Source organism: Cornus florida, unplaced genomic scaffold (genome assembly GCF_030987335.1).
Source record: "Cornus florida cultivar Cherokee Brave unplaced genomic scaffold, ASM3098733v1 CherokeeBrave_3.0.0_Hap2_Chr10, whole genome shotgun sequence".
Classification (NCBI taxonomy): domain Eukaryota; kingdom Viridiplantae; phylum Streptophyta; class Magnoliopsida; order Cornales; family Cornaceae; genus Cornus; species Cornus florida.
The window spans coordinates 88,183,574-88,207,539 of NW_026775580.1; the positions used below are offsets into that span (position 1 = coordinate 88,183,574).

A 23,966-nucleotide genomic window follows, 5' to 3' on the forward strand; every position below is an offset into this window, starting at 1 on the left:
GGGATGTTGAAACATTTGTTGTATTTTTATGTTAATAATTGTGCTTTTCCCATAAGAACAAACAAACTGGTTGAGTGAGTGAAGAAGGTGGACTGTGACATCATTTCTGGTCCGGGTTAGTGTGGGACCCTAACCATGCTGGTTTGGTTCAACCCACACCTTTTTGTTGTGGACTTCTCAGATCTATTCTGTACCTAGCCCAGATGCGATGCAATTGGTATATTCTCAAGTCACATTTGTTGGGTTATTTCTGGGACCCTAACCATGTTGTCCCTCGTGGTCTTTCTAGTGTTTGTTTGCAATTTCAACGGATGTTTTATTATTATTATTATTTATTTATTTTAAATATAAAGGGACCTTACCCAATTGTGCAATTTGAACGCAATTACAATTTTAGTGCATTTTAAAACCCTTTTTTTTTTTTTAATTATCAATGGACATTAATCCAGTTAGCATGATCTTTGCCCTCTCATTTTGAGAAGGGAGGATGAAAGTTAATGTTGAACTTACCAAAAATAAATAAACCATATTAATTAACAGTTTTACTTTTATGACTAGGATTTAAAAAAATGAGCCAAATTTAATAACAGACATATTTGAGTACTATCAATCTTTTGTTTGCTTTAACTTTTGGTAAAAAAATATCCATAAAAAAGAAGAAATCATAGTTATTTGTACTCATTTCAAATTGAATCAATTGTTTACTTACAAACAATTACTTTATTTACTTATGAAAAAATTGAGCCAGATTTAATAACCGATAAAGACATTTTTGAGTAATACCAAGCTTGATTTCTGTAATTGGAGACTAATTAATGATTCGAAATCTAAATGATTGTTCAATAAAATATAATAGTGAGTTCTAATACTTTAGGCCCATTTGACCAAAATGTTGGACTAAAAACATCTAAGTCATTGGATGCTATAGAGACAGACTCTCTATAGCATTCAATGGCGGAGGTATTTTAAGCCCAACAATTCAGCCAGAGTGGTAGGCATAAGTATCATTTTCGATACCTAATATAAAACTTGAATCTGTTAAATTTTAGATTGATGGCTGTAATTACATGCGAAGTGTATAGCTCAGATCACTTCCCCAGGAGAGCCAAGTCCATAATATCAAACCTAAAAAATGCTTAGCATATTTTGCTAACTGGTCAAAAACACAATGCAGACTCATCCTAGAGCTCTTCAAGCCGGTCAGATGGATCAATAGGGAATAATGGAAGAAAAGCTGGGCCAGTCGTGCAAGAATGGACCTGATCAACATAGAGGGCTAAGATCCTTGCCCTAGAAAAATGCTCTTTGTTCCAAGTGTCTTTCATCAAATGCTCTTTGGACTAAACTCGAGATTTGAAAATAACTTGAGCAAATCTAACTAAACAGTTCAAGGTTCAAGACAATGTCAAACTACATTACATGGTCTAATGCCACCACAACTGCAAAAGCACATCCAAGCTAGAATAAAGAGAACATGAGTCCCCGAATGATTCTACGAACTGTACAGAAGGACAACTTACAAGAAGCAAACACAAGAACTAAAAGGTAAAACAGACCTTCTATTGGAACGGTGAGCACTTACAGCTGAATTCTCTTATGAAAGCTTACCTTGAAAGCACATCATGCACTTCACCAAACCGATGAGCAAGCGAAGAAATAGCTTCGTATGCTAGTCCTCCATTAGTCTTAGAAGCGGATTACATGAAGAAATTGCTTCGTAGGCTAGTCCTCCATAAGTCTTGCATGTAGCCTTATTATGCCCTGTTTCCTTGCAACGACTGCAAGAAACTACCTTTTTAGATGCTCCTGGTGATGTAGCCCGTTTCTTCACCACCAGCTGGCCTGATGGTGGTCGAGACGGGCAAGGAGGAAGTACATGAACAGTGTCAGAAGAAGACCCTTCTTTGTCCGCTTCTTTCTCCACTTCTTTCTCCGCAGGTTTGCTGATGCCAGGCACAGGATTTATGGACTTGGAATACGTTGAGCGGAAGCTATCGGCTGTGAAGTATCTTGAACAATAATCATATACATTCTTACCTGTATATTTGAAGACGCCAATAGCATGGTGGCAAGGTAGCCCAGCAGTCCAACCCAGGCAACTACAGTCCCATTTATCAAGATTCACAACATTAGTGGACCCATCACGAACCTCAAATAGGGTATCAGATGAGATTAGCACCTTAAGTTCACAAGCTTTAGAAATTTGTTCTTGCAGTTTTTCCTCTTTAGATGGAGCGAGTGTTGAAGACCATTTACTTGAATCCATTCGGCGAGTATTTATCAACTTCACCATCATACCAATTAGTGCTTCTATCTTCTGTATTATGGGTAATTCCCGCATTTCATCCATCAACTTTGTGTATGACTCCCCAACATTTTGTGTAATATGGTTAAAGCTCTCGCCCTTAAATGATGATTTTGTCCAATACTCTCGCTCAATTTGCAGGACCCAATCGTGAGCTTGTGAAGAAACCCGTTTTATTTGCTCAGTGTAGTGCTTAAATCTGTCGAGTCGAACTGCGTGGGCAGCAGCCACAAAAAATCCAGGTAAAGACGCCTTCCCATCTCCATGGAAAGGACCCTTCAAGTTTTTCTTGAAGCTATCTAATAGGTGGTACATAGAGTAACCATGGTAAGCATTCCCAAATACCTCGAGCACAGATTCCTTTAATCCCTTCTCTCTGTCAGAGACGAATGTTATTGATATTGAAGTTGAAACTGCAGATTTCAACTGCTCCAGAAACCAATGCCAATTATCATTGTTCTCAACATCCACTACAGCGAATGCTACAGGGAAGAAACCATCATCCCCATCCAGTGTGGTTGCTGTCAACAAAATCTCTTGAAACTTCGATTTTAGAGATGTAGCCTCAAGAAAAACAAGGGGACGACAACCATTCTGGAAACCATGTATTGAGGCATGAAATGATACAAAAAGGCGTTGAAATTTTTTTTCATCATTGACGATGAGCTTGGCAAAACTACCAGGATTTGTCTCCACCATTTTCTCACAAAAACCAGGTAACTGATCATATGCATCTTTATATGATCCCTGGAGTTGCTCCCTAGCATCTTCAATTCCACGCCATACTTGTGTGTAATTCAACTCGATTCCAAAGTCTTTGAAAATGCCATTAGCAATATCCTTGGGTTTGTGACGTGGGGAATCCCGTAACCTGTCCTTTATAATACTGACCAACCAATTTTTTGTTGGATGAACGGACTTCCAAGATTCTCCTCCACACGTGTGTGAAGTATTCAACTTCTTTATCCTAAATGATTTTGCAGCCGGGACCCAAGATGCATGAATCCTCCAAGAACAACCTTCAGTAACACATCTGCCACTCGCACGGTTAGTGTCATTCTTCTTTAACCTGTACACAAAGCGATGTGCGATAGCATATTTCTGCAATGCATCTCTAAACTCATACACACTTTTAAAGTCCTGGCCTATACCAGTAATGCCATCTTTCCATGAAGCAACTAGTTTTTCCAGTGACACATCATCAGAGATGGTGACGGTAGATGGAGTATCAAAATCCTCTCTAGAAGTTACAACATCCCATTTCTGCTCCATCTCATCAGCTAATGCAACAGTACTGTGACTTCGGCTGTTCTTCCGCGATCTTTTCTCCCCACCATCATCAGCAATGGCAACAATGGTAGGACCATTGGCACCAATTTTCCAAGAGGCAGTACGTCTTCGCTTCTTGACAGTATCTGCAGGGGTACCACTGATATCAATTTCAAGTGGGCTGTGAGCAACTGCATCAACAGCAGCAGGAGTGTGCAGAACAGCACTGAAGTCATCATCACTATCAGCAGAGGAAGGAGAAGACATTGAGTCAGGGGTAGCTGAAGGAGTAGCATCAGTAGGTGGAGGACTTGTACCAATGGCAGCACAAGAAGCAGGAGTCGCAGTGATGACGGCATCAGGTGGAGATGTAGTAGCACATGGGACAACACGTTTTACAGTCTCAGCTGGCTTTATACCACTCTCCCTGCAATTATCAGTTATATTATTGCATGCAAGCATGTAAAAAGCAAGTGGTCAGCAGCCAAGTGCTAATCCTTAAGCATGCCCCAGTAAAGAAGGAGAAGTTTTACTTTGAGGAGAGGAACATTCTTAGGGGTTCATCTGTGCTACCTTTTTCTTTATGCAAGAGTTCCTCTGTACTTGGACGTGGCATGCAGTGATTGGCAATGGGCTGGTGACAACATTGAGTAGTATATTTTTGTACAAAACAAAAGGTGGCAAGATAGCTAGATTAAAAATATGATGGTTCATGGCATTGTCTTTCAAAAAGTCCACGTTACCCCTTAAAAGTCAAAACCGTCTCTCTATAGAATTTGATGGTTCACAACATTATATTTTAGAAAGACCAAACTATCCCTTTTAGAAAAACTCTCTCTGTGTTACCTTGATTTGGGTTTTTAATAAGGTTTGCTTTATCAAATAGAGCTAATTATTGATTGTCTTTCCAATGTTACGGTTTGACCCCCTGCGTGTCTGAGGGAGATAGAGAGAGGGATTATGGTGCTGGTTTAATTTGGAAATTGCAGCACCATTGTGATAAGCCACTCCAGTTTGATGGTGAGGTCCCCCACTGCGTGTGTGCGGGAGATAGAGAGGGATTATGGTGCTGGTTTAATTTGGCAATGGCAGCACCATTATGATAAGCCACTCAAGTTTCATGGTGAGGTCTCCATGGTCATATAGTGATGTGAGAATGTAGGTAGAAGATGGGACACCAGTTTCAACTTTCAACCTCTCAGACTTCTTTATCATACTTTAGTATGGGCTAAGACGAGGAAATCTACATTAGATTAACCAGCAGAGCAGAGTAAGTGTTCTATCTGAAACTCGCCGTGAGGACCAGAAGGTGTGAGGGATGGAGAATTCAGTTTTGAAAAGCTTTGACTTTGAAAGGGGGAGAGGAGGGGGGCATTGCCTGGTGCGGAGGTATAAGTTTGGACGCACGTTTGCTTCTCAGATCAACAATTTTGTGCAAAATATTGACAATTGTGATTTCTATCTCAAGTATTTCCTCCCACCACCTCACATATGCGGGACTAGCTGGGAATAGCCTTTTTGACTTAGAAATGACATTCTAGTTTTTCAGAAACAACCGAAAATGAGCCATGGATCCATCAAATTCATCTCTAGAAATCACACAAACCAGAATAATAAAAATAATAATAAATAAAAATGAAAATGAAGGTAGGGTTATATTCCTACAAAAGCAATGAACCTAAGACAAACCTGTTGGCATATATGTTCAAGGCATCACGATCAAAACCTTCTCTTCCCATAACAAAAACATCTGCTGTTACAGAGTTTCCATGGAAATCAACCATCCTCTTAAAGTCTTTGTCATTTGATAAAGTTATGAGAGTTCGCCTGTTTCCAGGAAGGAAGTACTTAATGAACAAGGTTTTATATTCCAAGTTACACATCTCAGCCAATTTTAACTTGAGGTCAACAAACAGTGTTTCACGATTAACATTTACTGCATGTGCCTCTCCTCCAGCATATGTCAAGGACCCATCATCATTTGTCACAAACTCACCACCACACTGGCAAATTAATATAAGCTTCGCCCTTGCCATTGACAAAATCTTCAGAAGTTCCTATAAACAATCAGAGAGTTAGTTTATCCCTCTAGTCTTAATATTTTCAAATCATGTCTTTGTGGGGAAAAAAAATTGTCAAGTTGCTAAATGTAGGAATAAATAAGAAGTTTGAAATGTATTTGGGTGCAAGAAGGATGCAGCATTGAAAATGAATTTGTTCATAATGATTAACAGGGCAAGTGTAGAAATTTGGGTGCTTGAAGGATGCACCATTGAAATTGAATTTGTTCATTGTATTCTATAGGACAAGTGCACCAGTCATCTTGAAATGGACAAACGCCCTAGAACTGTACGATACAATCAGAATATGATTCGCATAAAATAACATACCGGATTTCAATCTGTTTAAACCAAAAAAGAAAGGAAACTAACAACAATAAGATTGAATACAGAACTAACATCTAACTTTATTTGCCCGAAATGACTGCCCTTAAATTTGGCCACATTCTGACACCTGACATCTTGAACGTAATTTCAATGCAATTGTCTGCAACATCTTAAACAACATTCACTCACTCAGTCTCCTATTGGAAAAAAAATCTATGCTTCCACAAAAGATCCAATTTATAAAATAAAACCCTAACCCCACCCATCCCTTGATGATGCAATGAGTGCACCAATGTGCTATCATTTTAAAAAATATATATATATTCCATCAAGCTGCCCCCGACTCCAAAAATTCTAGTTCCAAACCAACAAAAAAGTAAAGTCACGTATTATTATACGGATTAATAATTAGGGTCAAGTATTAATGAATGTCTAAATAGAAAGTCATGTATAAGAGTCTAAAGGGGCATCCGGTGTACAATTGACTAGAAGAATGCACAGAAAATAGGCATACTAAAAAGAGTGCAGCATAGAAACCCAATAAACAACATAGCAACAGGGCCCAAGAAATAAGCAGGAAACTACGTACTTACTATTTAGCAGAACCACGGGGACAGGGACGGACCCCAGTGGTGCCCAGTGGGGGCGAACACCCCCAATGAATTTTTGTTGTTTGTATTATTGCCTATAAATTATGTAAAATTTTGAATGTGCACCCACTAAAATTTTGAAATTTCAATATGTAAATCTGCCCCCACTGATATTTTTGGACGTTGACCTAATCTCAACTCCCTCTCTCTCATTTATATTTAATTTTTGTATATATAGATTTTAAAATTCTAAAACTGCCCCTTCATATTTTTAATGTTTTTATTTTTTATATACATAATTTTTGTTAGGATTATGAGTCTATAGTCGACCAAAACACATAAATGTAATTCTAGACTATGTTTATTCCGTTCAGCTTTTTAAGTGTTTAGAAGTGATGATTTGAGTCTAGAAATAAAAGTGATGGTTAGATGAACCGTGAAGTGTTTGGATGAAGCTCCTACTTCCACAACAAACAGATTCTACAACTTCATCAAAAGCAAGGGTATAAAGGTAAATTTACTTGTACAATCATCTATCACCATTTAGGAACATGCATACAAGTTTATTAATCAAGTTTCAAAGTTTTATAAACTTACTTGATCATTTACAACATAATTTGTATTATGTACGCTCAATTCTCTAAAGTCAGCTAAAACTGATAATACACTCCTAGATTGATGATGAAGACTTAGTTATACACTTATCAAATAGAAAAAAAAAATAATTACGTATCAAAATAAATTAAGACTTAGTTATACTTTGATCTAGTACGAGAATTGAACTATCGATTTATAGCAGAGGAAGCTGATCGATTGATATTCCTCTAGTAGGGTTCGATCAAAACACCCTTATATCTCGATCAATCAACCTCTCTACATATATCGATTGACAGGAGCAGAAATGGGAAAGTTTCATATACTTGGTCGCAAAATTAGAAGGCTGGAGTTGTTCAATAAGGCGCTGTTGGGAAAATGGCTTTGGAGATTTGGGGTGAGAGGAATAACCTTGGGAGGCGTGTTATTGCATGCAATTACGGGGAAGGAAATGGAAAATTGTCCTATAATTCCCTATAAATAGAGAGTTTCTGTCTAAGAACAAAACATATACATAGGCATATACAAGATAATTGGAAATGTCACGACTCTTATGTTTTTAAAGGGTAAATTTATTTGAAGTTTCTCATAATTTCAACTTTTCATGTGTTAAATTAACAGTGACCTCAGTTATTAAACAGTTTTTAAGTGGACTTGTTGTAAAATATTGTTTTGCATTTTGTCATTAACTCTAAAAAATATATATTTAATTTACTGAAAAGATTAAGAACAGGATTAATATTTTTAATTTTCATTTGTTGTCATTAGAAAATTTTCTTGTTGGCTAAAGTGAAACCCCTATTGGAGTGGAAGTATTTTATCACCAACATGTTTTGGTTTCGGAATAAATCACAGTACAACAAAAAAATATTATCTCTGCTTTGTATACACGGTAAAAAAATAAAAAAACAGAAGGATATATATTCGATTATGCATCCAAGTGATAGGTCATTGGTTCTATTAGTCAAGTCCTTGATTAATTACCCTTGAAGAGAAAACCAAACATTTATTTAGTATAGAATTATTAGATATTCCAAAGTAACATGAAAGTCCAAAGACCTAGCCTGAGAAACAAAAAGACTCCATTAAATTCAAGCCCTCAACTAAACAAAAAAAGATTTCAATCTCCCCAACTAATTAAACAATAAAAGAAGTAGCTAGCCCTTTATTTGTGCATGTTCTCAGTGCATGCCTACGCTCCATGAATACTTGGTGCTTGCACAACTTTAGCGCAATAGTCCTTAATCAATGCTGAAAATTCAGGTAGAAAGGGAAACAGTCTAGGCCAGCAACCGTCCACAATTTTAGAGATGTCCTCAAAACATTCTGTGATTAGACTGGTGAACTGGCCTTTGAGAAGAGCCTCATGAATATCTGTTATACACCCATTAATCTTTGTTATAGATGACCAGCAACTCAGTAGTTCCTTGTTTGACCATCTGGGTGGTAGTACCCCTGGACCACCATAAAACACTCTAGACTCACTCGGTGGATAGACTAGTGTTGTTGGTTCAGAAGTTGCCATGCAAGCAACCATTGAGATATATTAGCATTGAGATATATAGTTTTGCCACCATAGTTGTGTATATTCTAGCAGATTAGTAGAACTACATGTAATGTTGTAAGTGAAAGTTCTGAGAGGCTTGTGGGGAGGGGTTCTGTGTTGTGGGGGAGAGAGAGGTGGGGGTGGGATTTATAGTGAGTTCAGAGAATAACATGCAAATTAAAATCGAAACACTTGATTTTACTAAGGTTTTTTTAATTTAATTAAGATGGTATTAATTAAATGAAAGTAACAACAAATTGAAGGTTTAATTAGAATTGTAACATTTGATGTTACTAAGGTTTTTTAACTTTAATTAAGATGATGTTAATTAAATGAAAGTAACAGCAAAAAGTCTATTAAGTCATGACATGGACTAGCTCAGTAAATCAAAGTTCACAAATTCATCTTTTACAAGGACCAGTGCTATTCATGGAATTATATTATGTCGATAACTATCCCCAAAATTTTACTATACTAACAACAAAATAAGCTCCTCATGTCATATGGTTAGAGCCTTGTATTTACACATTGGTCCCTGACCCAAAAAAAAGAGAGACGATTGAGTTAGCATCTTGGTAGCCAACATAGAAGTTTTGTAAGGTGTATATGTGAACATGAGTTTTTAAAATCAAAAGTAGGGTCTAACCTTTTCTTTTTCTTTCTTTTCCCAAATGAAGGGTGTCCCCACTCATTGGAGGACAGTACTAATCCCTTCAAATACCCGCAATCATCAACCACAACACGGGTACCAGGTAAGCTTAGGACGAAGACTTGACACCCCAGGAGTTGAATGCAACACCTCTAGGTGTGTATTACCCAGTTAACCCAATAATAATAATAGTAGTAGTAGTAGTAATTAGCATTAGGGGAGTGAACCCGGATTCTCTCATGTGCCATTTCATCACGTGTCATTACATCGCTTATGCAACAATTTCACATCACTTATGCAACAACTACGTTACATTGCTTATGCAACAACTTCTTTTTCATGTATATATCAGGATCCCTTTCATGGGAGGGGGTACGGATTCCAGGGTATAATACTTGCGATGTAAAAAAGTAAAAATAAAATACTACTTATGATCTTAAAAAATAAAATAAAAAATAATGGAACTTCTGTTACTAGTCAACTCAAACCACAGCTCTAGCAGCAAAATTGACATAATCAACTTGTACAATCATCTAATCAATAACCCATGAACCAAGCATGACAGAAAATTATATGTCAAATTACATTAGTCAACAATTTTTCAAGAACCGTTATTATTAGCATTGTTCGGGCAGATTATTGAATGTGTGCATGAATCTATCTTATATCGCAAATGGCTTATGAGAGTGCGTGTAAGAGAAAAACTAAACAACTTTTGTCCCTTCAGAATTATGAACATCTTTCTAGCCAAAGGGTGAAAAGCCTGTTTTAAATTGTCAAGTTGCAAACAATTAGTTACCCCATTAACCAAACAAAATATGAAGCTTCAATCGATGAAAAGCCAGATCAATAGTAAAGATTAAAAGAAGAAAATTGAAACCTTGATTGAATAAGACAGAGATCGAAGGGACTTACCGGAAAATTTAGATGCAGGGACTTTCCGGTGGACTAGAACCCTTAGAATTGGGGGCTTTCTGAAATTAGGGGAAAGAAGAGAGTAATCGGGCAAGGGCGTGCTTGGAAAAGTAGTATTAAAAATCGGTCTAGAGTTGGAAACAATAAATATTAATAATAGCGATTTGATGTTACTAAGGTTTTATAAATTTAATTAAGATGATGTTAATTAAATGAAAGTAACAGCAAAAAGTCTATTAAGTCATGACATGGACTAGCTCAGTAAATCAAAGTCCTACAAATTCATCTTTTACAATGACCAGTGCTATTCATGGAATTATATTATGTCAATAACCATCCCCAAAATTTTACTATACTAACAACAAAATAAGCTCCGCATGTGGCATGTTTGCCATGTCTTTACGCATTTGTCCCAGACCCCAAAAAAAGAGACGATTGACGTATCTTGACAGCCAACATAAAATTTTTGTAAGGTGTACCGTGTATATATGAACATTAGTTGTTAACAACAAAGAAGGGTCTAACCTTTTCTTTTCCTTTCTTTTATTTTTTTATTTTTTTTATTTTTATCCAAATGAAAGGGTATCCACACTCATTTGAGGACAATACTAATCCCTTCTGACACCCGCAATCATCAACCACAAGGGTACCAGGTAAGCTTAGGAAGAAGACTTGACACCCCAGGAGTTGAATGCAACACCTCTAGGTTCCTATTACCAAGTTAACCCAATAGTAATAGTAATAATAATAATAATAGTAACTAAGTTAGCATTAGGGTAGTGAACCGGATACTCTCCTATGTTATTTCATCATGTGTCATTACATCGCTTATGCAACATTTCACAGCATTTATGCAACAACTGCGTTGCATCGCTTATGCAAAAACTTCTTTTTCATGATATCCGATCCCTTCCACCAGAAGGGGTCCGGTTTTCAAAGTATAGTAAAAAATTAAAATTAAATAATACCTGTAATGTTAAAAAAAAAAAATAAATAAAAAAAAATAAAAAATAAAAAACCTACAATGGAATTTCTGTAACTAATCAACTCAAACCAAACCACAGCTAAGCAGCAAAATTGACATAATCAACGTGTACGATCATCTAATCAATAACCCATGAACCAAGCACGACTAAAAACTATATGTCAAATTACATTAGCCAACAATTTTTCAAAAACCATTATTATTAAATAACATTGTTCGGGCATATTATTGAATGTGTACTTGAATCGATGTTATATCGCAAATGGCTATGAAAAGCAATATCAATAGTAAAGATTAAAGGAAGAAAATTGAAACCTTGATTGAATAAGACAGAGATTGAAGGAACTTACCGGAAATTTTTGATGCAGGGACTTTCCGGTGGACTAGAACCCTAGAATTGGGGGCTTTCTGAAATTAGGGGAAAGAAGAGAGTAATCGGCTAAATGAGAGGCAAGGGCGTGCCTGGAAAAGTAGTATAAGAAATAGGGCTAGGGTTGGAAACGACAAATATTAATAATAACAATTTGGTGGGGGTTGTTTTGTAATTTGGAGAAAATAAGAACACTCGTGTAATGAAATGCTAACTTTTATTTTTTATTTTTAAGTAGGGCAATGTGAGATCATTTTTTAAAAAATGTACACTATTATAAAAAGTGTAGTGTTTAGACCCGCTTTTTATTTTTTTCCTTATGAAGTTTTATTTTTAATTTTTATTTCTCTTCATCTTCTCTAAATGCCATTTTTAAAGCAAAAATTACTAACTTACGGAAAAAATAATAATAGTAATTAGGCAAAAAAATTAATTTTGACAAGGACATGATCATAAAATTTTGACAAGGACACGTTTCTAGGCATGTCATTACTTTACCATTATGCTACAATAAGACCAGGAATGATAAATTTATTACTTTTTATATAATAAGGATGAACATAAAAATAAAGAAATACATCCACGAAACAGGATATATATATGTTATTACATATATATTAAGTATGAACATAAATCACACACGCACAAATAAATAAATGTATATGTATGTTTTTACATATGTAAGTAATGTACTAATGATGGTGTTGTAATTTCAAAAGCAAATGGTATAATTGGAAATGAACTCTTCCTATGTTATTAAAAGGTAAATTTATTTGAAATTTCTCATAATTTCTATATTTCATGTGCATTAAATTGACTGTCACCTCAGTTATGGTTTTGAAGTGGTCTTATTGTAGTGTTTTATTTCGTTATTTTGTCTTTAATTCTAAATATTTGTCTTTAATTCTAAATATACATTTTAAAATTTACTGAAAAGATTAAGGACAGGATTAATAATTTTAATTTCATAAGAAAACTTTTTTGTTGGCTAAAGTAAAACATTTATTGGAGTGAAAGTATTTTATCACCCATATATTTTTGTTTCCAAATAAATCACAGTATAACAATTTTTTTTTATTTTTTTTGGCTCCATGTGCATAAAAAGTAGAGACCAAACATTTATTTAGTACCGAATTATTAAATATTCCAAAATAACATGAAAATTTCCCAAAGCTAGCATGAGACAAAAGGACTCTATTACCAAGTACTTTCTCGCCATAAAATTCAAGCCCTCAACTGAACAAGAAAAGATTTCAATCCTCTCAACTAATTAAACAATAGAAGAAATAGCTAACTCTTTATTTGTGCATCTTCACAAAGCATGCTTACACTCCATTAACGGTTGGCGGTGCTTGCACAACTTTAGCACAGTAATCCTTGACCAATGATGAAAATTCAGGCAGAAAGGAAGCAGTCTAGACCAGCAACTATCAACAATTTTAGAAATGTCCTCACAACATTCTGCTCCTAGACTTGTAAACTGACCTTTGAGAAGAGCCTCATGAATATCTATTATACACCCATTAATCTTTACTATAAATGACTAACAACTCACTATCTCCTTATTTGGCCATGATCTAGGTGATAGTAGCCCTGGACTATCGTAAAACGATGTAGGCTCATTCTGTGGAATGACTAATGTAGAAGTTGTCATGCAAACAAACATTGATAATATAAGCAGTGAGATATATAATTTTGCCACCACGGTTGTGTATAATATAGGAGAATAGTAGAACTACAAGTATAATTATAAGTGAAAGTTGTGAGAGGTTTGTGGAGAGGGGTTGTGTTGTGAAGTAGAGAAAGGTGGGTTTTATAGTGAATTTAGAGAGCGAGAGAGAGAAAGGTGCAATTTAGAATTGAAACGTTTAATGTTACTAAGGTTTAAAAAAATTAATTAAGACTTTTAATTAAATGAAAGTAACTACAAATTGAAGGTTTAATGAAATTTGGTGTTAACCTCCAGGGAAAAAAAAGTGTTTGAATGCAGGTTTTTACCTTAAATGCTTGAGGTAAATGGTACCAATGGTTGGCAAGAGGTATTTTTAAGGACCAGAATACATATATATATATATAAAGGAAAATTATAGAAGATTGATATTCTAACCTATTCAAAATGTGTTCACCCTTAATTGAAATACTTTGAGAAGAGAAACTCTATTTTTTTATTCACTGTTGACTAAGAATTCTTGTTAAACACCCGTTATTCCCCCAGTTATAGCATTACTCAAATAGAAATACTCCGTAGTTGCTAAACGAACCAGATTAACACAATGAAACTGAATCGGGTCCTTGACCTCCATGGACAAATTCGTAAAATCATTTACATGGAATGGTATAGTATTGAACTTAGTTACACAATTCGTCCAAAGAGGTTCCGCTCTCAAATTCTGCACAAATTCTGCATGCGAATTTGCGATTTAGGAGCGAATTCGCACAAAATCCACAAATTCAATTTTTGCAATTCGCAAATTTGTTTTTCTAATTTGTGATTTTCATACAAATTCACTTTATACAGCTAAATTTGTTAGAGTCCTAATGATATGAAACACCTATATTACCATATATGCATTTATTATTTACACTATTACTCAATATATACATTAAATACTTAAACTTCATGTGTGCCCTGATGCATGGCATTGCTATACTACCACACACACACACACACACATATATTAATTATACATGTTTGAAAATATACTACTAAAAAACTTTACAATTGGAGAATATTACAAATAAATCACGCATTTATTAGTGAGAAAAGTTAGCTTATTTATTACATTTATCATTAATGAAATAAATAATAATAAATATATAGCATATGGAATTAAAAAAATAAAAAAATATAGAATATATATATTATGACCTGATATAATTTTATTTAAACTTAATATACAGACGGTTCTGTTTTCAAAAATTTTAGACTTTGATGTTTTCGTGCTCTCACACTCACTCACACAGACACTCCTCCCGCTCTGTGTGACTTGGGTACTACTGAAATAATGGCAAGGGCGTGCATGGAAAACTAGTATTAGATTTTGGGATCGGGTTGGAAACAACATATATTAATACTAACGATTTGGAGGGGACAGTTTTGTAATTTGCAGAACTTAAAAAACACTCCATGTTATGAAATTACTGTAACTTTTCTTTTTATTATTATTATTATTTTATGCCAATATGATATATATATATATATATATATATATATATTTAAATAAAATTTTGAAAATTGTATAGTATATTGTAAAAAGTTGAGTGTTCAGACTGCCTTTATAATTTTTTTTTTTTTTCGTATGAAGCTTCTCTATTTTTTTCATCTTCTCTAATGTCAATTTTAAAGCAAAAACAAATTAATTTTAATAAGGACATGATCATAAAATTTAAATTTATAAATTTTTATACACTAAGGATGAACATAAAAAATAATAATAATAAAAAATAAACACAAACACAAACACACACGCACAAAATAACATATGGAGTATATATTTTTACATATATAATAAGGACGAATATAAAACACACACACACAAACACAATATAAATAAATAAATTGATATCTATGTTCTTACATATGTAAGTAATGGTAGTGTTGTAATTTCAGCCAATGGGACAATTGGAAATTTCATGACTCCTCTGTGTTAAAGGGTAAATTTATTTGAAATTTCTCATAATTTTGACATTTCATGTGTTTTAAATTGACAGAGACCTCTTTATTGGAAATATCATGACTCTTACTGGTTAAATTTGTATTTTATATTGACAATGACCTCACATACAGTTATGAAGTGATCTTATTGTAGTATATTATTTTATCATTTCGTCTTTAACTATGAGACATATTTTTTTTTAAAAATAAAATTTTTAAAATTGTACAATATTGTAAAATGTGGATTGTTCAGACTGCCTTTTTTTAAAAAAAAATTCCTTATGAAGCTTCTCTATTTTTTCCATCTTCTCTAATGTCAATTTTAAAGCAAAAACAAATTAATTTTGACAAGGACATGATCATAAAATTTAAATTTATAAATTTTTATACACTAGGGATGAACATAAAAATAATAATAATAATAAATAAATAACACAAACACACACAAAATTATATACGGAGTATATATTTTTACATATATATTAAGGATGAACATAAAACACACGCACACAAACACTAAATAAATAAATAAATTGATATATATGTTCTTACATATTTAAGTAATGGTAGTATTGTAATTTCAAAAGTCAATGGGACAATTGGAAATGTCATGACTCTTATGTTATTAAATGGTAAATTTATTTGAGTTTATCGTAATTTTGACATTTTATGTGTTTTAAATTGACAGTTACCTCTCGATTGGAAATGTCATCACTCCTATGTTATTACAGGGTAAATTTATTTGAGGTTTCTCATGATTTTGATATTTCACGTGTTTTATATTGACAATGACCTCACTTACAGATTTTTTTTTTTTTTTTTTTTTTTTTCAAGGTCACTTACAGTTATGAAATGATCTTATTGTAGTACAGATTTTTTTTTTTTTTTTCAAGGTCACTTACAGTTATGAAATGATCTTATTGTAATATACTATTTTATCATTTCGTCTTTAACTATAAATATATTTTTAAATTTTACTGAAAAAAGATTAAAGACAAGATTAATAAATTTAATTTTCACATGTTGTCACAACAAAACTTTCTTGTTGACTAAAGTGAAACATTTATTAGAGCAAAAGTATTTTATCACCCACAGGTTTTTGTTTCCAAATAAATCACAATATAACAAAAAATTATTTTTTGGCTTCAGGAATATAAAAAGTAGAGAGAAAAGTTTAAAAACCCAAACATTTATTTAGTATCAAATTATTAGATATTCCAAATAACATGAAAATTTCCTAAAAGCTAGCCTGAGAAACAAAAAGGCTTTATTACCAAGTACTTTCAAGCCCTCAACTAAACAAGAAAAGATTTCAATTCTCTCAACTAATTAAACAGTAGAAGAAATAGCTAGCTCTTTATTTGTGCATGTTCACAATGCATGCTTACACTCCCTTAACGGTTGTTGGTGCTTGCGCAACTTTAGCACAGTAATCCTTGATCAATGCTGAAAATTCAGGCAAAAAGGGAAACAGTCTAGGCCAGCAACTATCAACAATTTTAGAGATATCCTCACAGCATTCTGCGAGTAGACTTGTGATCTGGCCTTTGAGAATAGCTTCATGAATATCTATTAGACACTCATTAATCTTTGCTATAGATGACCAGCAACTCACTATCTCCTTATTTGGCCATGATCTAGGTGATAGTAGCTCCGAACTATCGTAAAACGATGTAGGCTCATTATGTGGAACGACTAAATTAGAAGTTGCCATGCAAACAAATATTGATAATATAAGCAATGGGATATATAATTTTGCCACCATGGTTGTGTATACTACAGGAGAATAGTAGAACAACAAGAAGTATAGTTGTGAGTGAGAGTTGTGAGAGGTTTGTGGAGAGGAGTTAAGTGTTGTGAAGGAGATAGAGGTGGGATTTATAGTGAATTTAGAGAGAGAAAAAGGTGCAATTTAGAATTGAAACTTTTGATGTTACTAAGGTTTTTAAAAATTTAATTAAGACTGTTTTAATTAAATAAAAGTAACCACAAATTGAAGGTTTAATGAAATTTGGTGTTAACCTCAGGGGAAAAAATAAAAGGTGTTTGAATGCAGGTTTTTACCTTAAATGCTTGAGGTAAATGATACCAATGGCTGGTAAGAGATATTTTTAAGTACCAGAATACACACACACACACATATATTGTTGAAGGATATTAATATTAAAGTTACACCATCTCTAATAGTTTAAGTTTTTGGAGTAGATGGTTGTTAACATGATATCAAAGTCAAATATCTCAAATTCAAACCTCACCCTCACCCTCACCCTAATTTAAAAAATTGAAAAACACGTGTAGAACCAAAAGAATGCTACACGTGATGGGGCTTGTTGAATGATATTAATTAATATTATTAAAGTTACACCCTCTCTAATAGTTGAAGGATATTAATTAATTTTGAAACTACACCCTCTCTAATAACTTAAGATTTTATAGTAGATGGTTGTTAACACACACACACACACACACACATATATATATATATAAGAGGGATTTTCAAATAAAGATCTTGATTCATGTGTAGAGACAAAAGTTATATGCATGAAAAATATGATAATCTATTTGATTAGAGATATAAAACTTAAATTAAGGTTTGAGTAAACCTTAAATCTCTCCTCTAAAGTAAATGTTAGCACTTGTTATAGATCCCTTTACTAGATGCCTCTTCCTTGGATCTTCATCTTCTTTGTAATGATCTTGCCTTTCGGAATCACCCATAAACCTTCATAAATGACCTTAGAGAGCTTAACTTGTGGGAGCCTTCATGAGATGAGAACACTAACCCTAAAATCTTAGAGAGAGAAAATATTTTCTTGTCTTCTAAAATTAATGCACAAATGCGTAACATTAAATATGCATGGACCCCATGTATATAAAGGCAAAATATTAAAAATAATAATTGAAGACAATATATTTTTCTCAATTTCTAAAATTCACGTGGTATCTCAAATCTAATGGGCCTCCAATATCAAGTTAGGTTATGAGTTAGAATCCTTTGGGCTTATTATTGTCTTGGTTACAATGAATTAATAATTGGCCCGATTCATTATACCATGGACCTAATTTAATTAATTTATAAATTAAATTCTACTCCACTAAAAGAAATTAACTGAACTCTAATTAAATAATAAATAACCTCTAAGTTAATGTTGTATTTTGACCCTTCTATGCATAATTAGTTATCGAATAAATAAAGTCATCAATACGACTACTAAATTAATATATTTATTTTGGTACCTTTGATTTTTCTGACTTGATCACAATAAAAATTTGTTTGACAAAAATAATAATTTAAATAAATAAATATGTAGAAAATCATTTTGTCTAAAACACACGAAGGCCTTCGAATTTACTTTGTGATTAACCATAATCAATACAAAACAAATACAAGTCGCAATGATGCAAATATTGAAAATATAACCCTCTAACTATTAATTACATAATTACCCAAAGTGCCGGTCTATGAATTCCGAATAATCCGCCGAATAAATTAAAGTAATTACTAATTAATAATATAGTTTATATTTCGCTCATGCTCAAGAGTCAAATGTTGATCATGACAGTAATAGGGAGCAATTGCATACGACGGCTCTCGCAATATATCTCAACCTAATGCGGATCCAGTTCAAGTCTTAGTTAATAATGAGTTCATCCATAATTACCGACTATAAACTATTTATATTCATGTATTGATAACCATTACATACATATAAATATCTCTTATAATCAAATGGACATTATTAATTCCATAATGAATAGAAACATAATACAATAAATTCACCAATTGTATAAAACATAAATATTTTAGATATATTAGGAACATATGTCATTTTAATTTAAATAGGAATTTGCTATGTCAAGACATACAAATTCCAACAATATATATAAAGGAAAATGATAGAAGATTGATATTCTAACCTATTCATAATGTGTACACCATTGATTAAAATACTTTGAGAAGAGAAACTCTATTTTTAATTCATTGTTGAATAAGAATTCTTGTTAAACGCCACCTATTAAAATCAATATAACCAACCCATTCCCTAGTTCTAGCATTTACTTCAATAAAAATACTCCATAGTTGTTAAACCGGCTAGATTAACACAATAAAACTGAATCAGGTCCTTGACCTCCATGGACAAATTCGTAAAATCATTTACCTGAATGATATCTACGAAACACAAATGATAAAGTATTGAAATGGTGGCAAGGGCGTGCTTGGAAAACTAGTTTTAGAAATTGGGCTAGGGTTGGAAACAACAAATATTAACAAGAACGATTTGGAGGGGACTGTTTTGTAATGTGGAGAAAATAACAACACCCCATGTTATGAAATACCAGTAACTTTTCTTTTTAATTTTTTTAAGTAGTGTCAATATAAGATATATTTTTGTAAAAATAAAATTTTGAAAATTGTACAGTATAATGTAAAATGTGGAGTGTTCAGACTGCCTTTTTAATTTTTTTTACCTTATGAAGCTTCTCTATTTTTTTCATCTTCCCTGATGTCAATTTTAAAGCAAAAACAAATTAATTTTGATAAGATCATAAAATTTAAATTTATAAATTTTTATACACTAAGGATGAACATAAAAAAAATTTAAAAATAAAAAACACAAACACACACATACACAAAATGATATACGGATTATATAATTTTACATATATATCTTACATATGTAAGTAATGGTAGTGTTGTTATTTCAAAAGTGAATGGGACAATTGGAAATGCCATGACTCCTATGTTGTTAAAGGGTAAATTTATTTGAAGTTTTTCATAATTTTGTCATTTCTTATATTTTAAATTGACAGTGACCTCTCTATTGGAAATGTCACGACTATGTTATTATATGGTAAATTTATTTGAGGTTTCTCGTAATTTTGATATTTCATGTGTTTTATATTGACAATGACCTCACTTATAGCTTTTTTTTTTTCAAGGTCACTTGCAGTTATGAAGTGATCTTATTGTAGTATTATTATATCATTTCGTCTATAACTATAAATATATTTTTAAATTTACTGAAAAGATTAAAAACAAGATTAATAATTTTAATTTTCACATGTTTTCACGAGAAAACTTTCTTGTTGGCTAAAGTAAAACATTTATTAGAGTCAAAGTATTTTATCACCCACATGTTTTTGTTTCCAAATAAATCACAATATAACAAAAAAAATATTTTTTGGCTTCACGTATATAAAAAGTAGGGAGAAAAGTTAAAAAACCCAAACATTTATTTAGCATCGAAATATTAGATATTCCAAAATAATATGAAATTTTCCTAAAAGCTAGCCTGAGAAACAAAAAGACCTTATTACCAAGTACTTTCAAGCCCTCCACTAAACAAGAAAAGATATCAATCCTCTCAACTAATTAAACAATAGAAGATATAGCTAGCGCACTCTTTATTTGTGCATGTTCACAATGCATGCTTACACTCCATTAATGGTTGTTGGTGCTTGTGCAACTTTAGCACAATAATCCTTGATCAATGCTGAAAATTCAGGCAAAAAAAGAAACAGTCTAGGCCAGCAACTATCAACAACTTTAGAGATGTCCTCACAACATTCTGTGACTAGACTTGTGAACTAGCCTTTGAGAACAGCTTCATGAATATTTATTATACACTCATTAATCTTTGCTATAGATGACCAACAACTCACTATCTCCTTATTTGGCCATGATCTAGGTGATAGTAACCCTGTACTACCGTAAAACAATGTAGGCGCATTCTGTGGAACAACTAATTTAGAAGTTGACATGCAAACAAACATTGATATTATAAGCAAGAAGATATATAATTTTGCCACCATGGTTGTGTATACTTTAGGAGAATAGTAGAACAACAAGAAGTATAGTTGTGAGTGAAAGTTGTGAGAGGTTTGTGGAGAGGAGTTAAGTATTGTGAAGGAGAGAGATGTGGGATTTATAGTGAATTTAGAGAGAGAAGAAGGTGCAATTTAGAATTGAAACGTTTGATGTTACTACAGTTTTTAAAAATTTAATTAAGACTATTTTAATTAAATAAAAGTAACCACAAATTGAACGTTTAATGAAATTTGGTCTTAATCTCCCCAAATGCAGGTTTTAATGTTAAATGCTTGAGGTAAATGGAACCAATGGCTGGTAATAGCTATTTTTAAGGACCATAATAATAAACACACACACATATATATATTGTTAAAGAATATTAATATTAAAGTTACACCCTCTCTAATTCCTTAAGACTTTTGGACTAGATGGTTATTAACACGGTATTAGATCCAAAGATATCAAGTTCAAACTTCACCGTCATCGTAATTAAAAAAAATTAAAAAACACTCCAAAAAAAGGCTACACATGATGGTGTGTGTTAAATGATATTAATTAATATCAAAGTTACACCCTCTCTAATAACTTAAGATTTTATAAAATACAAATGATCTAGTATTGAAATGGTGGCAAGGGCATGCTTGGAAAACTATTATTAGAAATTGGGCTAGGGTTGGAAACAAACAAATATTAACAATAATGATTTGGAGGGACTGTTTTGTAATTTGGAGAAAATAACAACACTCAATGTTATGAAATACCTGTAACTTTTCTTTTTTATTTTTTTTAAGTAGTACCAATATGAGATATATTTTTAAAAAAATAAAATTTTGAAAATTATACAGATTGTAAAATGTGGAGTGTACAGATTTGCCTTTTTAAATTTTTTTTCCTTAAGAACCTTCTCTATTTTTTTCATCTTCTCTAATGTCAATTTTAAAGCAAAAACAAATTAATTTTGACAAGGACATGATCATAGAATTTAAATTTTTAAATTTTTATACACTAAGGATGAACATAAAAAATAAAAAATAAAAAAAAAAAAAAAAAACAAACTCACACACACACACATAAAATTATATACGGAGTATATATTTTTACGTATATATTAAGGATGAACATGAAACACACACACATAAACACAAAATAAATAAATAAATTGATATATATGTTCTTACATATGTAACTGTAAGTAATGGTAGTGTTGTAATTTCAAAAGCTAATGGGACAATTAGAAATGTTATGACTCATATGTTGTTAAAGGGTTAATTTATTTGAAGTTTTTCATAATTTTGATGTTTCGTGTGTTTTAAATTGACAATGATCCCTCGATTGAAAATGTCATGACTCTTATGTTATTATGGTAAATTTATTTGAGGTTTCTAATGATTTTGATATTTCACGTATTTTATATTGACAATGACCTCACTTATAGTTTTTTTTTTTTTTCAAGGTCACTTACAGTTATGAGGTGATCTTATTATATTATATTATATTATCATTTCATCTTTAACTATAAATATATTTTTAAATTTACTGAAAAGATTAAAGACAAGATTAATAATTTTAATTTTCACATGTTTGTCACAAGAAAACTTTCTTGTTGGCTAAAGTGAAACATATATTAGAGCCAAAAGTATTTTATCACCCACATGTTTTTGTTTCCAAATAAATCACAATTTACTAAACAAAAATTATTTTTTGGCTTCATGTATATAAAAAGTAGAGAGAAAAGTTAAAAAAACTCAAACATTTATTTAGTATCAAATTATTAGATATTCCAAAATAACATGAAAATTTCCTAAAAGCTAGCCTAAGAAACAAAAAAGCTTTATTACCAAGTACTTTCAAGCCCTCAACTAAACAAGAAAAGATTTCAATTCTCTTACCTAATTAAACAGTAGATGAAATAGCTAGCTCTTTATTTGTGCATGTTCACAATGTATGCTTACATTCCCTTAACGGTTGTTGGTGCTTGCGCAACTTTAGCACAATAATCCTTGATCAATGCTGAAAATTCAGGCAAAAAGGGAAACAGTTTAGGCCAGCAACTATTAACAATTTTAGAGATATCCTCACAACATTCTCCGACTAGACTTGTGAACTGGCCTTTGAGAATAGCATCATTAATATCTATTATACACTCATTAATCTTTGCTATAGATGACCAACAACTCACTATCTCCTTTTTTGGCCATAATCTAGGTGATAGTAACTCTGGACTACCGTAAAACGATGTAGGCTCATTCTGTGGTACAACTAATTTAGAAGTTGCCATGCAAACAAATATTGATAATATAAGCAGTGGGATATATAATTTTGCCACCATGGTTATTGTCACAGGGCTAAATTACACCACGAATTTTTGCCTCTGCAATGGCACTTGGGGCCACCAAGTCTCAGCCAACACAACAACACAATACACACAATATAGAAATATAAAGAAGGCACACACAGTTTACAGGGACAAGCCCCAACCTTTGCTCATATTAAACATATTACAAAGGAACATGAGTTCGTACAAGGAACAACCAAGGCTCACACCCTCTTCTCTATTCCCTCTACAAAGCCCACCTTAGCATTATATAGGCCACTCTCAAAACCGCCCATAACTGCCCACTAAGATGATGGATGACACCCCCATCCACCTAGGGTCGTGCTGGCACCCTCTAAATGAGCCAGCACTATAATGTAGTTGACAAGCCTAACTGCTAGACTTGTTGGCATGTGCTGCTCATGCCACATAACCACAAGAAGTTAGATTCTGCATGGTGGAGGAAACCACCCTTAACCGCCTGTGTGTTGGTCCTCTCAGAATTGTGCCACATGTTTGGGAGGTTACTCAGCACTCCCCCACTTCCCATGATGAGTGGGAAGTGCTAGTAACTT

At 32.8% G+C, this 23,966-nt stretch overlaps 2 protein-coding genes across 3 annotated transcripts; both read right to left on the reverse strand.

Annotated features, from left to right (window-relative positions):
* Positions 1-1,352: 1,352 nt before the first annotated feature.
* LOC132279839 (uncharacterized) lies at positions 1,353-11,721 on the reverse strand. 2 transcript variants are annotated; one of them, XM_059781887.1, is made up of 4 exons: positions 11,591-11,720; positions 10,256-10,314; positions 5,264-5,631; positions 1,353-4,001 (listed from the first exon to the last, which is right to left on the reverse strand). In XM_059781887.1, the coding sequence occupies exons 3-4, from the start codon at positions 5,608-5,610 to the stop codon at positions 1,670-1,672; spliced, it is 2,679 nt and encodes an 892-aa protein (XP_059637870.1). In that variant the 5' UTR covers positions 5,611-5,631; positions 10,256-10,314; positions 11,591-11,720; the 3' UTR covers positions 1,353-1,669. The 2 variants fall into 2 exon arrangements, with proteins under 2 accessions (XP_059637870.1, XP_059637869.1); XM_059781886.1 differs by lacking the exon at positions 10,256-10,314 and having other exon boundaries at positions 11,591-11,721.
* Positions 7,519-23,355, reverse strand: LOC132278087 (uncharacterized). Its single transcript, XM_059779912.1, has 2 exons — positions 23,030-23,355; positions 7,519-8,689 (listed from the first exon to the last, which is right to left on the reverse strand). Exons 1-2 carry the CDS (start codon positions 23,353-23,355, stop codon positions 8,338-8,340), a joined length of 678 nt encoding a protein of 225 aa, XP_059635895.1. The 3' UTR covers positions 7,519-8,337.
* Positions 23,356-23,966: the final 611 nt, after the last annotated feature.